The sequence below is a fragment of the Pseudopipra pipra genome, chromosome 4 (assembly GCF_036250125.1).
Source record: "Pseudopipra pipra isolate bDixPip1 chromosome 4, bDixPip1.hap1, whole genome shotgun sequence".
Lineage (NCBI taxonomy): Eukaryota > Metazoa > Chordata > Aves > Passeriformes > Pipridae > Pseudopipra > Pseudopipra pipra.
Genome location: NC_087552.1, coordinates 39,287,449 through 39,302,164, shown reverse-complemented (window position 1 = coordinate 39,302,164; position 14,716 = coordinate 39,287,449). Strand labels below are relative to the sequence as shown.

Below are 14,716 nucleotides of genomic sequence, written 5' to 3'. Positions count from 1 at the left end.
CTTTTCTAAGGAATGCAGCTTCTGATTTGCTTGAAATATTATTTGGTTAGAGCTGATAACATCAAGGTCATGGTTTGATCCCCATATGGACCATTCACTTAAGAGTTGGACTTGATGCTCCCTGTGGGTCCCTTCCAACTCAGAATATTCCATGATTCTGGACTCACTTTCCTACTGGCACCCATACTTGTAACGTTATTCTCCAATATTCCCTCTTCTCATAAGTAACTTTCTGGTTTCCCTTTTACAAGGTTCCTTCCCTTGTTCCTTCCCACAATCCCATCCACTCTCCTCCCCAGCTAAGCTTTCAAACTCTTTGTATTTCCCTCCTAGTCCACCTTACGGCACTAGATCATCTTTCTTCTCTGAAAAAGTCAAATAGAACAGGATATACTTTTCCTGTGTCAATCAGCGCTGTACTTTCAAAGTACTGAAGTACAGAGATGGGTTTCCCTCGCTCATCCATTTCCTAAGAAAAAGCACAGCATCAGCCCTACAGGCAAAGCAGAAGCACCCCTCTTTCACCAATCTTTTCCGACACCTGAGGTCCAGTGAGTTCATCCCGGCCCTTTGACAGTCGCTGCCCTGTGTAGGCATCGACCCGGCCGCCCTTCTTCCCGCGGGAGGGAAGGCGCTCAGGCAGGGACCCTTCCGAGCACAGAGCAGCTGAGCTTTCCGGGGTGCCTCCGCCCGGGGCACCCCTCCAGGGCGCCCCCTCTCCGCAGTGCCGTGCCCGGTCCCTCCCCTCTGCCTCCGCGGCGGCCGCGCTCTCGGGGGGGCGGCCGCAGCATCCCCCGCCCTGCCTCCCGCCCGCCCCGCCGCCGCCGGGCCGCGGCGCGCCCCGTGCCCGGGATGCGTCCGGCGGCGGAGTGCCGGCTGCTGGCAGGAGCCGGGGGCAGGCGGGCGGGCACGGGGGCTCCCGCCGCCGCCGCGGCTCGGCGCCGCCGCCGCGGCTGGGATTAGGCTCCCGCTCGGCTGCGATGCGGAGCGGCGGGGCGGGAGCGGCGGGGCCCAGCGGGAGGGCGCGGGGGGCCGCCGGGCACTAGGCGGGCGGCGGGCGCGGAGCCGCCGGAGCTCTCCAGGGTGCTGGGGCGCTGCCCGCCCGCCTTCCCGCGGGAGCCGCGCGGCCGCCCTCGCCCATCGAGCAGCGCCGCCGAGCCCCTCCGATGCCTCGGACAGCACCGCTCCCGGGGTCTGCCGCGCCTGCGAGCAGAATGGCCCGGATTAGGTACCTCCGCGCGGCTGTCTCGGGCTTTTATCTGTGGGAAGCTGCGCTACTTCTCAGGTGAGTTGTTTTATTTGGGGAAGTAAAGGTGTCCACCCTTCCCGATTTTCGGGCAGCTGAAATGCCTGGGACTGGCGCGGAAAGACGCCGCGGTCACCGCCTTTCCTCACCACGAATGCCCGGCTCCCTTCGGCAGCCAGACTGTGGGCACGGAAACTAAATGCACGGGGGCCGTGCTTCGCAAATGGCTTTGCAACATTGAACTGCCTCGACTTTTGGATTTTGCAAGCAGGAGGCTATGTATTTCCTTCACCTGCTTGCAGTTAGAGTTTGTCGATATGATCTGTGAATTTTATCAGTGTTTTTAACAGTAATTATAACATCAATGGTATTGAAAATTCTCCATGTGCAAAGAGTCTATATGTAAAAGTTACAGAAGATAATCTGAGTTGAGAATATATAGAACTTCCTTATTACTCTCAGTTTTTTTCAGTAAAAGGAAAATCACAGATTGGTCAGTGGGGAAGTCTTATATAGAAACAGAAAAACGCTAGCTGAGTGAAGAGAGGGTATGGTCTACAAAACTTCCGTTGAGACGGAAAGCTTCTGCTGTGCTCCTAGCAGTCTAAGATTTGTATTTTGAAAGATGGCAACATATCCATAAATTATGACCTCAGGAGAAGACTGAGGTTCATACAGTTTTTTCTACTTTCCACCCAGCACACTCTTTCTAGGTAATGTTATTATATTAATTCAAGCATTCTTTAAATGCATGGATCTGGGAGTCTAGTGATAGCAGGCTAAAATAAATTTGAGTCTCAGTGAGGGAAAACTTGTAAAGAAAAATCACACATGTAAAGAAACAGACTTCAATGTCATCATGTATTCACTGCTAATGCAGTTACCCATTCTTGTTATCAACAAATATTCTAGCTCTGTATCACAACAAACGAACTATGGCATATAACATGCCAGACTATTTTAAGAATCCCGCTGTTACTTAATAAAGATTAAATAAACTTAAATTCTAAGAGAGAGTTTTGGGATACATGTAAGGGATTTATAACCACAAAGTTAACAGTGTAGTGCCCCACAATGATGGCACACTTCACAAGTGATCAGAGGCTTATAACAAATCTTTCCTTTTTGACGTTAAGTTAATGACCTGCTTTGTATCAACATATGCAACATAAATAGTTTATAATGTGATTTTATTGTAATTGTGCCAAAAGGAAGAGATTTTAAGAAACTAGGTCACAATGAACATGCTTGCTGTGCACAAGGACTATGTAGACTGAGAAAGAGTTAAGAAAGCTGCTCTGAATCTATGTATATGTTTCATATCAATCTCTATATAGAGACTGCTGGTGCCTTTAGGTCCAGCAATAATACAGGAGAAACCTGAGTCAGTTCAAGATACAGACTACTCTTCCCCATGCTTTAATATGGAAAAAAAAGTGGGGGGAAAAAGTTAAAATATTAAAAGCTGTAAAATTCTCAAGTTTCCTGGAGCCATTAATTCTAGTTCTTTTCCTGCTGGTAGAATGCTGTTTCCACTCTCTGTGAGTCACCCAGAGTCCAGCCTTAGCACCTGTATAATACTTGATGAGAAGATGGATGTGCTGTGAATTTCTAGAAACAGTCAAAACTTAAGTTTTTACTTGCTCAGACATTTTGGAAAAAATAATGTTATCTTCTCTTAAATCATGCAACATCGAAACTTTTCTGCTCTTCATTAAGAAGCAGAAGGCTGTGTGAGAAGACTGGATGAACCTAAGGGGAAAAGCTTTAAATACTTGTTCAACAGCCCTGAGGCTATTTAAAATTACTGTTTAAATTATATGCCTATGAAGATAGATGTTTAGTTTTATTTTTAGTGCAGTTCAAATAAAATTAAAAAAGGATTTTTTTTGGTATAAAGTTACAGGCTTGCTACTTTAATGAGCAAAGTCTTAAGATTGGCATGCTTCACAAGAGGAAACTGCACGTAATTTATTTTTTTAAAAAATGAATAATTTTTCATCCCACGTCAAAAGACTCTTCAAATTGGAATGAATGAAACAAGATGTATATTCCTCATTGTAGGATCTAATTATTAATTTGATTTCTGAAAGACATTGTAGAAAGAACAAAACATTAGAAGAATAACAAAGCTGGTGAAAGGTCTAGAGAGTAAGTCATATGAGGAGGGCTGATGGAGCCGGGGTTGTGTAGCCTGAAGAAAAGGAAGCTCAGGGAAGACTTTATTGCTGCCCACAGCTACCTGAAAGGAGGCTGTAGCAAGGTGGAGGTCAGCCTCTTCTCCCAGGCAACTAGTGACAGGACAAGAGGAAATGGCCTCAAGCTGTACCAGGGAAGGGTCAGGTTGGACATCGGGAAGGATTTCTTAACCGAAAGTGTTGGAAGCATTGGAATAGGCTGCTCGGGGAGCTGGTGGAGTCACCATCCCTGTAAGTGTTCAAGAAACAATTAAAAATGACACTTATTGCTATGGTCTAGTTGACATGGTAGTGTTTAGTCAAAGGTTAGATTCAGTGACCTTAAGGTCTTTTCCAACTTTAATGATTCAGTGATTATTAATAGTCTTTTATAATATTGTACGTTTGTACTACTATGTCATAGGTGAATAACACAGTTATTGATAATAGATTAATAGATTTTAAACGTGAAAAACAGTGGTGAAAGCACACAGCAGTCTGGTTTATGCAATGTATTTTAAGACAGGGAGAAAAGCTATGGTCAGACCCAAAATAAAAAAAAATGCTGCTTATTAAGGACTGCCAGTCCAAACCCCAGTGTGATACTAAGAGAGTGGAGATGTAAAAAAGAGGGTAAAACCTAGGGACAATAATTTAATGTAGCCTAAAAATAGCTTTAATTCACTACCAAAGAAGGAAAACCACTTCTGAGATATAGTTTGAAATTATAATAATATCTAAGACTGAGTATTCTTCTGAGTTTTCATTAAAGTAATAGTGTTAACAAAAAATTCTCTGGATTTACCTGGATTCCAAGAGGTCATAATGAAAGCAAGATCATATTTGTAGAGTCAACACAAATATTATATTTGTGAGTCAAACAGTTTTATGACAGGTCATGAACTTGCATGGGCACCAGCACTGGGTCTCTTAGATCTACCCTGTCAGGAACTTGCCAGGGACTTGTTTTCTCTTTAAAGGGTGTAGTACATCTATTTTATATGTAGACCTGTGTATAGGGAAAGCACAGGGTGAAAAGGTAGGTGGCACTGTGGAAATGAAAAATAGATTCTCCCTATGTCATCTTTCTTTAGTTATCCATATTAGTATAGATCAAGAATCACACTACAATTAGGTTATTTCCTTTTGCTTTGCTCTTTTTAATACTCCACTGGCCTTACGTTGGAGAAACAGTATCACAGACATAGCTAATTGCTCTTTGAAACCAGATTCTTGTGGAAAAAACCTCCACGCAACCTAACTCTGGGGCATATCTGAATTTACAGTTAACTGATTTTGAAATTGTTCCTGCATTTCATTGTAAGTTGATTTCAGGTGAATAGCTTTAAGAAGCAGAAGTTCTTATCCTTTAAGTCAGCGTTAGTGCCTTCAAATAACAAAAGAGAAAAAAAAATCAGCTAAAAGCTATTAAATCTCAATAGCATCACAAAAATCTTTGAAAATAAAGATTTTCAGGTGTTCTAATGAGACTTCAGTTGATTATTAATATGCTAAAAATTATACCTACAATGCTACTCAAGAAATAAAAGTGTCTGTTAAAATCAGGACAGGAATAAAAGTGTGTGAAAGAAAATCTATTAATTCAAGATGAGAGCACTGAGGTGCAGTACTTTTCATTGTCAGTTCAGACTCAATTTTAAATATGGTTTCTGTGAAATAAATCAGTTGACAGACTCCAGGTCCTAATGAAAAAGATTTAACATGTCTCAGAGAGTAGCAAGGGAAGGGTAGGTGAAGCGCTAGGAGTGGAGACTCACAGCAAGTCAGGAAGGAGCAGGATCCTACCAAAAAAGTTTGCAGTTGCACAGCACCTGTGCAGGAGAAGAACAGTTCAAACAGCGGTTCAGATTGATCGACAAAGTTGGTAGTTAAGAGGTAGGTCCAAGGTCAAAGCCAAAGAGTTAGGTCAGCAGACCAGGCTCAGGATCAAAATTATGAAGGTCCAAGTCTGGGTGAAAGTATACTTGGACACTAGCTCATGCAGAGACCGAGAGCATCTCCCCAGCACTCTGGACGGTGAAAAAAAAAAAAAAAAAAGTGAAAACCAAACATGGAAAAAAGGAACAGATCCTGAGAGAAGAGAGGTGAACCCTGCTGAGGATTCTACAATTCAAACAATACACACAGCTCTGTTTCAAAGCTGCACTGCTGCACTCCTAGAGTTCGCACTGAGCCCGGGTAGTCAAACCCCTGTGCTGGAGGATACTTATAAAACGTTAGGAGGAGACCATCAGGGTTCCCTTGCATATACTCATATAGAGGCATTGTACTTTCCAAGACTGAGACAAAAATGAAGTAGGGGTCCTGTGAATATGTAATTCTAATTCTCTTGTATTTCAACTGTTCCAGTGAAAACACTGAAATCCCTTTGTATCAATTAGGAGTTTTGTCATGAGTACAAATTTGATCAGAAATTTCACTATCCATTCCTTATTTCTATAAAAATTAAGTTAGTTTTCTAAGTGACTATCATGTTTATAATTTTGAGAAAGAATAATATGTATATTTTTTGGTTTTTTAATACTATAAACTGGAAGAAAATTAAATAATAAAGAAATTTCAGTTAAAACCATGAGTCTTTCAATTCTTACAGTGCTAATGATGTTTTCTTACTTTTCAACCTCTCCTAATTCATTCCTAGCCAATTGATGCTAACAACAACTGAAAGCAAGTAATATTGTGAGATAAGTGCTGTGCTTCTGTATGATGATAAATGTAATAGCTCCTCTATCAGATTAGTCTTGTCCAGGCATCCTAGGAGTCATGACAATCAAAGAGAATGAAAATTTTTACAAGATTAGAGCTTCTCATTTTAACAGATTCAGAATACAAGCTTCAAATGACCTTACTGAGTATTATGTAATAATACCTATAGGGAATTATTCCTGCAAATCAGCTTTTCTCAAGTACTGAATGATGAAGAGCCCTTGTGTGTGTTGCTTCTTGTCCTCTTTATTGTTTTTCCTACTGATCTTCATGATGTTTATTGAAAGAATCAGTAAAGGGAGATAGGAAATAGAAGGTATCACTTTCACTACTATGTAGGCATCATGAATAGATGAAGACACCTTTTTAGGGATATCAACCACCAGCAGAAAGGAATTATCTCAGAGAGCAGGAAAAGACACAGCTAAAAACTATGTTTAACAGGAATGTAGGACCAAAATAGAAGAATGAGAAGAGCATCAGAGAGCAGAACAGCCTGCACAGTAAAGTCAAGAGAAAAGAAAGTGAGAATCTGTAAGACTACTTTTTTCCTTGCACAATCCACTATTTTTTACGACTTCCAAAGCAATATGATCCCTTCTGACTGATTTCTTCAAACCTGTGTCAATGGAAATGCTAGAGCAGTGAGGATAAAAAGAAAGAAAGAGGAAAAAGGAAAAAAAATAGACAGTATGTGCTTATAAAAGTATAAAAGGGCGCATTTCATTATTACTTTTCCAGTCAGATGTCTAATTAATTGCTCCAACACACATGTTGTTGAATACAGCAGCAAACAGGGTAATGATATTGATCTACACTGAATTGAACTTTCTACATAATGAACAGAATCACAGATTCAATTAGATTGGAAAAGACCTCTGAGATCATCAAATCCGACCTATGACTGAACTCCACTGTGTCAACTAGACCATGGCACTAAGTTTCACATCCAGTCTTAAATACATCCGGGAACAGTGACTTCACATTCCACAATTTTTTATTTAATTTTTCTATACCACACACCATTCTGTTATGTCTCTGAACTTACCACTGATATACAAAATGCGTGGGGACAGCAAGGAGGGTCGAGGGTATTTCCAGGCAGGAACTTCCCTAAGGAAAATCAGTCCTCTTCAATAATGTTATTACTGAAGTTTCTTTTCAGTGACATGAAACATTAGCAAAATGTAGTTTCTGAGAGAAACAGTTTGATACCACAGAAAAGGTAGAAAATTTCAAGAAGGCTCTGGCCTGACAAAGTCATGTGGTCACTTTTGGGGCTGTTGAAATAGTGGAGCTGCACAAGTGATGGGGCTACAGATTAATACAAATCAACGGTTATGGGAAACAGCAAGCCAGCTAATTACCCTGAGACTCTTTTAGTGAAACAATAGAGTAGAACACAGGAGTACTAAATTGCCTCAAACTTTGAGGTTAATCACTATTAAACTGCATGTGATTTTTACAGTTAAAACTAACTTAGGAAGGGTATCATAAACAAAATCAGTAATAGTTATGGCATTTAAAAAGGCAAACCTACTTTTTTCCACTTCCTAATTAAAATTCAAGCTGTGGTTACAACTACATAACTTACTGTTTTAATATTTTGCTCCTTATTGCATTCCCTCTTTGATATAAAATAGATATATAAATATAATTAATCTAAAAAACAGTACTGGATTGTGCTGCCCATCACACCATTGCCCAAGCCTTCATATACTCTCTACAGTTTGTGTAAAACTCCACTATGTCTAGAGTCCGTCTCCAGTTCCTTTTAAAATGCATTATTAAGACATTCTCCCTTTCTGAATTTTGAAAGGTAAAATATAAATCTAATGTAATCCTAAATAGCATCTCTGAGGATCCACAAGTGCCAGAATATGTAATTTCACAGATGAATTCCTAGAAAATTGGCTGTTTACAATTTTCTATGATTTTTACCAACAATTAACTTTAACTAATTTTAATTTCACTCAGCAGAAATGCCTAGTTAATACAGATATACCAGCATGGTTTATCAAAAGGTTGATTTTTATTTGTTTTTTTTTTTTAAACTGTTATGACTTTATGTCTTGGTGGGTGACTGCAGAGCTTAGAGACTATTTTGTGAAAAGTTGGTTTATACTGTTCTGGGATACAGTGGGACTCAATTATTAAAAAGATTCTGAGTTTTTGTCCTGATAAGATTTTTAATTTCAAAAAGTTTTCAAAACTTCACTGTCCTCTATTATGTTCAGTAATGTACAGTAGAGTCCATGCTCTGGGCATGTGTAGGCTAAGATATATCCATCAGCAAGGACCAACTTCCATTTTTGTGAGCAACATATTTGCCGACTAGGAGTGTTCTACTAGATAAATAAAATAAAAAGCACAAAGTTCTTAAGTTGCTGGCAAAAATAAAAGCTTTGAAATCTATCGTGACTAAAGCACTGACTTCACACAGCTAAATTATGGGTAACTCCAGTATTCTATGATAAGTGTTAATTCTGTGCCTAAGCATCTATACAGCATTTCTATGAAGGGATGTCCGTCCGTGCAATGTTTTCCCTGATGCTGTCAGGTTGGATTCATTACCTCTGATTCAACAGTATTAGAACCAAATTGAAAGTGGGCAGATTTCAGTGTCATATCTGGACTACATTCCATAAAAGCATAGTGAGATTTTTAATTACTTTATACTGTTAGAAAAAATCCTTTATGGAAAGTTGTAGGTTTTGTTTTTGTTTTGTTTCTTTAAAAAAAAGTTATCAGCATTTGCTTAAACTCTTAGTTTGCAAGAGTTAAAGTAAAAGTAAAGTATTTTCTAGATTCCATCAGTTTTTGCACACCAAAGATTGGTAGTCAAACATTTTGAACGTATTGCAAATTTTTACTACAGAAAATGAATATGAAGTGCCCCCACTTAAGACGGTAATCTATGATTAGAACAGTAAAGTGAAGAACTGGAATTAAAAATGCACTTTGCAAGTTTCTCCATATACATGTTAAAATTTTACCAATTTTATCTCCAAAACTTATCCCAAAATCTCACTGTGCAAATGAACTCTCAGAATATCTCTATCTCTTTACCTGTTTTTTTTCTGCCTCTACACATATTTTTGGATCTTGGATCGCTCAAATTTTCATCTGTAATCAAAATGTGAGCATAAAGGCATTTGTTCAGATTCTCTAAGTAATAGTTAACAGAATGCCCTTTTTCATCCTTTTTGACAGGGATAATTTCTTCAGGAGATGTATTGAACATAATAAAGGTTGCAGCACTGTTTGGGGGTGGTGGGGGTTGTCATTGCCTTCATGATCATCCAGGAAAGGGGACGGGATGCTCTACCTGGACCCCATGAAGTCCCTTGCTCAGCTGGTGTAGGATTTACAGGGTCAATAGGGGATCAGTGCAGGTCATGATCTTTCCTTCACTCAGCTTATTTTCAGTTCTCTACACAAAACTTAGAAGACTGAGATGATAATTAAGAGGGTACTGGCATAATGAAGACTAGAACAGCAACGACTAAATATGTATCTGAGGGGATGTATCTGAGGGGATGTTTAAACATCACTTTCTGTACATGAAAGAGAATGCGTGTAGTGGACCAGGATAATTTTGGTAGAAGCAGGAAAGGCTAGCAGCACTGTTTTTTTAACCTTCACACTATTTTCTCTGACTTATTCCGTAAGGAATATGCTTCAGTGCATGCATTAGGAACACTGGGTTCTGTCATCATGTGGCATGAATTCTGTCACTCTCATCATCACCCTGAAGCTCAACTCTGTTGTTTGTTAAAGAAAGTCTTATACTTATTTATTATAGTGTTGATCCTGGATAGAATTAATAAAAAGGAAAAATTATTTAATCCACGTATCTTACATAAATTAACACAGCTGATTGAACATTACTATTCCTGTCTCACAAAAAATTCCAAAGCTCTGTAAAGATTTTCTTGCTTTTTCAATGCATAAAAAGAAGTTTAAGTTGCAGAAAGCAGGAAAAATCTCTGCTAATTCTGTAGGGATGTTCAGAGTTTTAAAAAATTAGAATCCAAAACCCCAACTTCAGTTCCCATTGACATTTGAGAACAGATTGTGGCAGACAAAATAGGAAGGACACTGAACAATATTCCACCCAAGCCTGCCAACATTTCACAAAACGACATTAAAACAGATAAATTTCTGTAGAACTATGTTTCAAGAAAACAGTATTTTTTCAAATAGAAAAAATTTATCTGAAGTGAAACTTCTAAATTAATAGTAATAACATGGATCTAAACTATAATTAGCTGGCTAATCAAAATAAACAATTTAATGAGAAGTGTTTCAGAAAAAAACTTTATAGAGTGACTTTTCAGGCTATATTCAACTTTCCTCTAACTGAACTTATCTCTTGTCAAACTTATTTTGGAGAAAAAGTCTAATCTTCTAAAGAGTCATCTGACATGTTCACTCAAGATACAGGACTGATACGAGCAGAGCTTCCCTAAGACAAACAGAACAGTGTTTAATTGAATTGTTCTTGTCTTCACAAACCTGAGGTTTTAATTCAAAATCAATTTTGTATCTACCTTTGGTAAACCTCAAACATTTCATTCTATTGCAAGATTTTCTGTGAAGATTTTTATGAATAGCAAAAATTGAGAAGAAACATTGGAAGGAACTCATTTTCAGTTTTGGTTATGGTTTACAACTCATAAAAGTGGATTTTTAAAGCAAAACTAGACAAAAGAGGAATGGGACACTTATTCTAATTGGTCATAAATTATGATAACAAGAAATATCCCTTTTCTACAGATGTACACTTTAGTGGACACACTGTTCCTGTTTATATTGAATGAGAGTACAGCAACCTAGTAGATGCACAGCTGGTGGGGCAATGCCACAATATTAAAAAAATCCATTAGAACTAGAAAACACAGTAATATGCAGCTTTACAATTTAGAGAATATTTTGAGATGTATTCAAAATACAGAAGCAGCTATAACCTATAGAAATCTGTTCACAGAATTCACAGTTTGCTCCTAGACTTAGGAAAAATTTGCCTAGAGAAACAATAGTTTGCAGTTTTTAGCCAGTCAAAAGTCTCATTTGTATCAGTTCACCTTTCATTCTGGTGTTGCCTCATTGTCATCAGTTGAATTACAATTTACTATGGTGGTGAAAAATACCAGTCAGTACCTTCACAAGTTAATTTGGCTAGAGGAATCATTCATTAATCATGAAAATAAATGTAATTGTTCAATTCTGACAGCTTTTATACAAGGATATCTGCTGTAATAAAATATAATAGTCAGAAATTATTTTACTTGGTCATTTTGCAATCTATCCATTACTCCAATAACTTTTCTCTATTATTCAGTTATTTACACAAATAATTTACACAAATTATTCTTTATAGTGAGGTAGTAATGCTCAGACTTCTATAAATAAGTGGTTCACAGTTTCTATTTTCAAAAGTATTTCCTTATTTTAGCCAAGTATTATCTAACTAAAAAAAAAAAAAGGAAAAAAAAAAGTTAATTGAATGTGGGGAAAATTGAAAGTTAAGGTTGTCAAAATCTAAAACGATTTAGTAGTTCTTTGGGAAAGCAGGTGACTTATCAGAATTTGAATATTTGAAATATTCTCTGCTCCTGTTTGAGTCAGCTCTCCCCCAAAAAAGTAGGTTGAATAAATTAAGAAATAACAAGAAGCTAAGACCTGAGTTTAGAGCATTTATAAAAATAGTCTATACAACAGGTAAAAAAGACTATTAAGTAGGGGCTTCTGGGAAAACAATGAATGAATATTCAGAATAGAGTCATAATTCGTAAAATATATTAATTCACATGCTGCATGGCTGAAATTGGCAAAAATAAACTTGTCTTAAACAAGAAAGCAAAACTACAGACACAACCTCTAGTTTCTTGAAACCATATCTTAATTATCATAGAAAGCTTTGCCCATAGGATTATGAAGGATGCTGACAAATTAATTTTCTTCCTTTACCCTAAGAGATTTTTTTTCCTAAAAAAGGAAGTAGTAAAGTTTTGTGCTTATATATATGTACCTAGTCACAAGCAAAACCAAATGTATATGAACTTAACATTATCTGCCCTCTGACCTGTAGAATAGTGATCATTTCAAAATGACTTAATCAGAAGACTTAAAACCCAATTATTTTCTATTTTTCTCTCTGTTAAGAAAAGCCGAAACATTACAAAGCGATGCAAAGCTTTTTGAAACTGTAGCACACAGTTTATGTACTTTATGTAAACACATCTTTGCATAAAGTAAACACATTTACTTCAACAAACTAATTTACTTCCATGATCAACATGACTGGAGGAAGACTGTAGAGCTGGAGGAATTCTCAGCTGTATTAATAAAAGAAAAAAAATTGACACTATAAAGATATCAGAAACATCCTAAAATAATGTTTGTAACCATCACCTAGGCTACAAAGATCACTAAAATTTAATGTTAATTTTGTGGCTGAAATAGAAAAATTAATTTTATTCAAACCTGAAAGAAAACATTTTTTAATCGCTGCATTGAAATGCAATCCCATATATATTTCATGTATCTTTCATTTATAACCACTAAAATAATAAAGAATGGATAATTAGTGAACTTAAAATAGAAATTTGTTGTTTGTTGCATATAAAAAATATTACTTTGGCTGAAAAATGTGTCCTGATATAACTCTACTTATCTCTGTAGCATTATACCAAAAAATTAATCTGACCATTTGCACTTAGTCAAAATAAGAGGATAAAAGGACATCTAGAAAAAATCTAAAACTGTGAAAAATCAGCAGAAAATCTAAATCATTCCACAAAATATTTAAAATTCTCTTGAGGATTTTGCTTAGAAAATACTCCTTTAAAATCTTGGTCATACAATGCTTCTGCTCCTCTTAGTTGAAATGACAGTCTTTTCTCTAGCAAACATGAGTTAAGAGTTCTGTGTTTTTTATGATCTGATAAAACTATTATTATCTAAAACATTGCAGGATATGAAAATCTGCATTTTCATTGCATTAGGAACTTTCAACTTCGTGACCTCCAACAAATAAAAGAGATTTCATCTTTAATTAGCAAGAAACATATTATTGTCAGTTTTATCAGAAATAAAAGGAAAAGCATTTTAAGTATCAGTCTTTTTAACACATCACAAACTTAATTCTTTCTCCTTCATTTACTATCTTTGGTTTTATTACATGTCACCCTCTTCCACTATTCTTTCCCCATAGGAAACTTTTTTTTTTTTGGTCCCTCAGAATGAAAGTAATTTATTCACCAATAAAGCATAATTCAAGCAGAATTATTTTCATGCTGGAATACAATAGAGTTGGAAGGAAATAATCTCCATATATGAACCTTAAAGAAGGTAATGATCGCAACACAGATAATGTAAAGAGCTTGAGTCTTCCAGTGGATAATTCAGAGAAGGAGAGGATTTTTTGGTTTTGTTTTGTTTCTTGAAAGAAACTCTCTCTCTGTGAGCTAGAATGGGACAGCAGTGACAGCTGATTCTATGTCACTTTCAGTACTTGATCCATGCAGGTTGGATCCTCTGACACAGATCCTGGCTTTCCAGAATGGCCCTGAACTTTTATGAATAAATCTTGCTAATGGATGGCCTCCAAAAAGACAAGACTATTCATCTTTTTTTTCCTACGAAGAATTTTTACTTTCAATAAAGAGATTGGTTTAAAATATATTGAAATTTTTAAAAATATTTGCTATAAAAATATTTATCTGTCCTTCTGAACTCCCATTCCACAATATTTGCCTTGTCTTCAAGGCTTTCAAAATTTAAAATTGTTTATTGCAATAAAAGAGCGAATAGTATTTCTTTTCTCACAAAACTATCTCAGGTAGCTAGTTTAAACACATTACACCTCAAAAGAATCACTGAATCTGTTAGGTTGGAAAAGACCCCTGAGATCAACATTGAGTGCAGCCTATGACCCAACACCACCTTGTCAACTAGATCATGGCACTAAGTGCCACATTGAGTCTTTCCTTAAACACCTCCAGGGACGGTGAACCACCACTTCCACCACGTGCCTGGGTATCCCATTCCAATGCTCAATCACTCTTTCTGTGAAGAACTTAATGTCTAACATAAACCTCCCCTGGTGCAGCTTAAGACTGTGTCCTCTTGTTCTATTGCTAATTTCCTGGGAGAAGAGACTGCCCCCCACTTGGCTACAACCTCCTCTCAGGTAGTTGTAGAGAACAATAAAGTCTCCTCTGAGCCTCCTCCTCTCCAGGCTAAACAACCCCAGCTCCCTCAGCCGCTCCTCACAGAACTTGCATTCCAGACCCTTCGCCAGTCTTGTTGCCCTACTTTGGACACACTCCAGCACCTCAACATCCTTCCTAAATTGAGGGGCTCAGGACTGAACACAGTAATCAAGGTGTGGCCTCACCATTGCCGTAGAGGAAGAATCACTTCCGTGGTCCTGCTGGCCACACTATTGTGGATATAAGCCAGGATGCCATTGGCCTTCTTGGCCACCTGGGCACACTGCTGGCTCATGTTCAGCTTCCTGTCAATCAGTACCTCCAGGTCCCTTTCTGCCTGGCTGCTC

General features: G+C 37.8%; 1 protein-coding gene across 3 annotated transcripts in view; it reads left to right on the top strand.

The window, feature by feature from the left end:
* The first annotated feature begins 807 nt into the window (after nucleotides 1-807).
* GLRA3 (glycine receptor alpha 3) overlaps nucleotides 808-14,716 on the top strand; it is an 89,379-nt gene continuing 75,470 nt past the window's right edge. The window contains exon 1 of one of the 3 annotated variants that reach the window (XM_064652521.1): nucleotides 808-1,285. In XM_064652521.1, coding sequence (XP_064508591.1) covers nucleotides 1,167-1,285 — 119 coding nt within the window. In that variant the 5' untranslated portion in view covers nucleotides 808-1,166. The remainder of the gene's footprint in view (nucleotides 1,286-14,716) is intronic. The other 2 variants (XM_064652518.1, XM_064652520.1) reach the window with 2 other exon arrangements.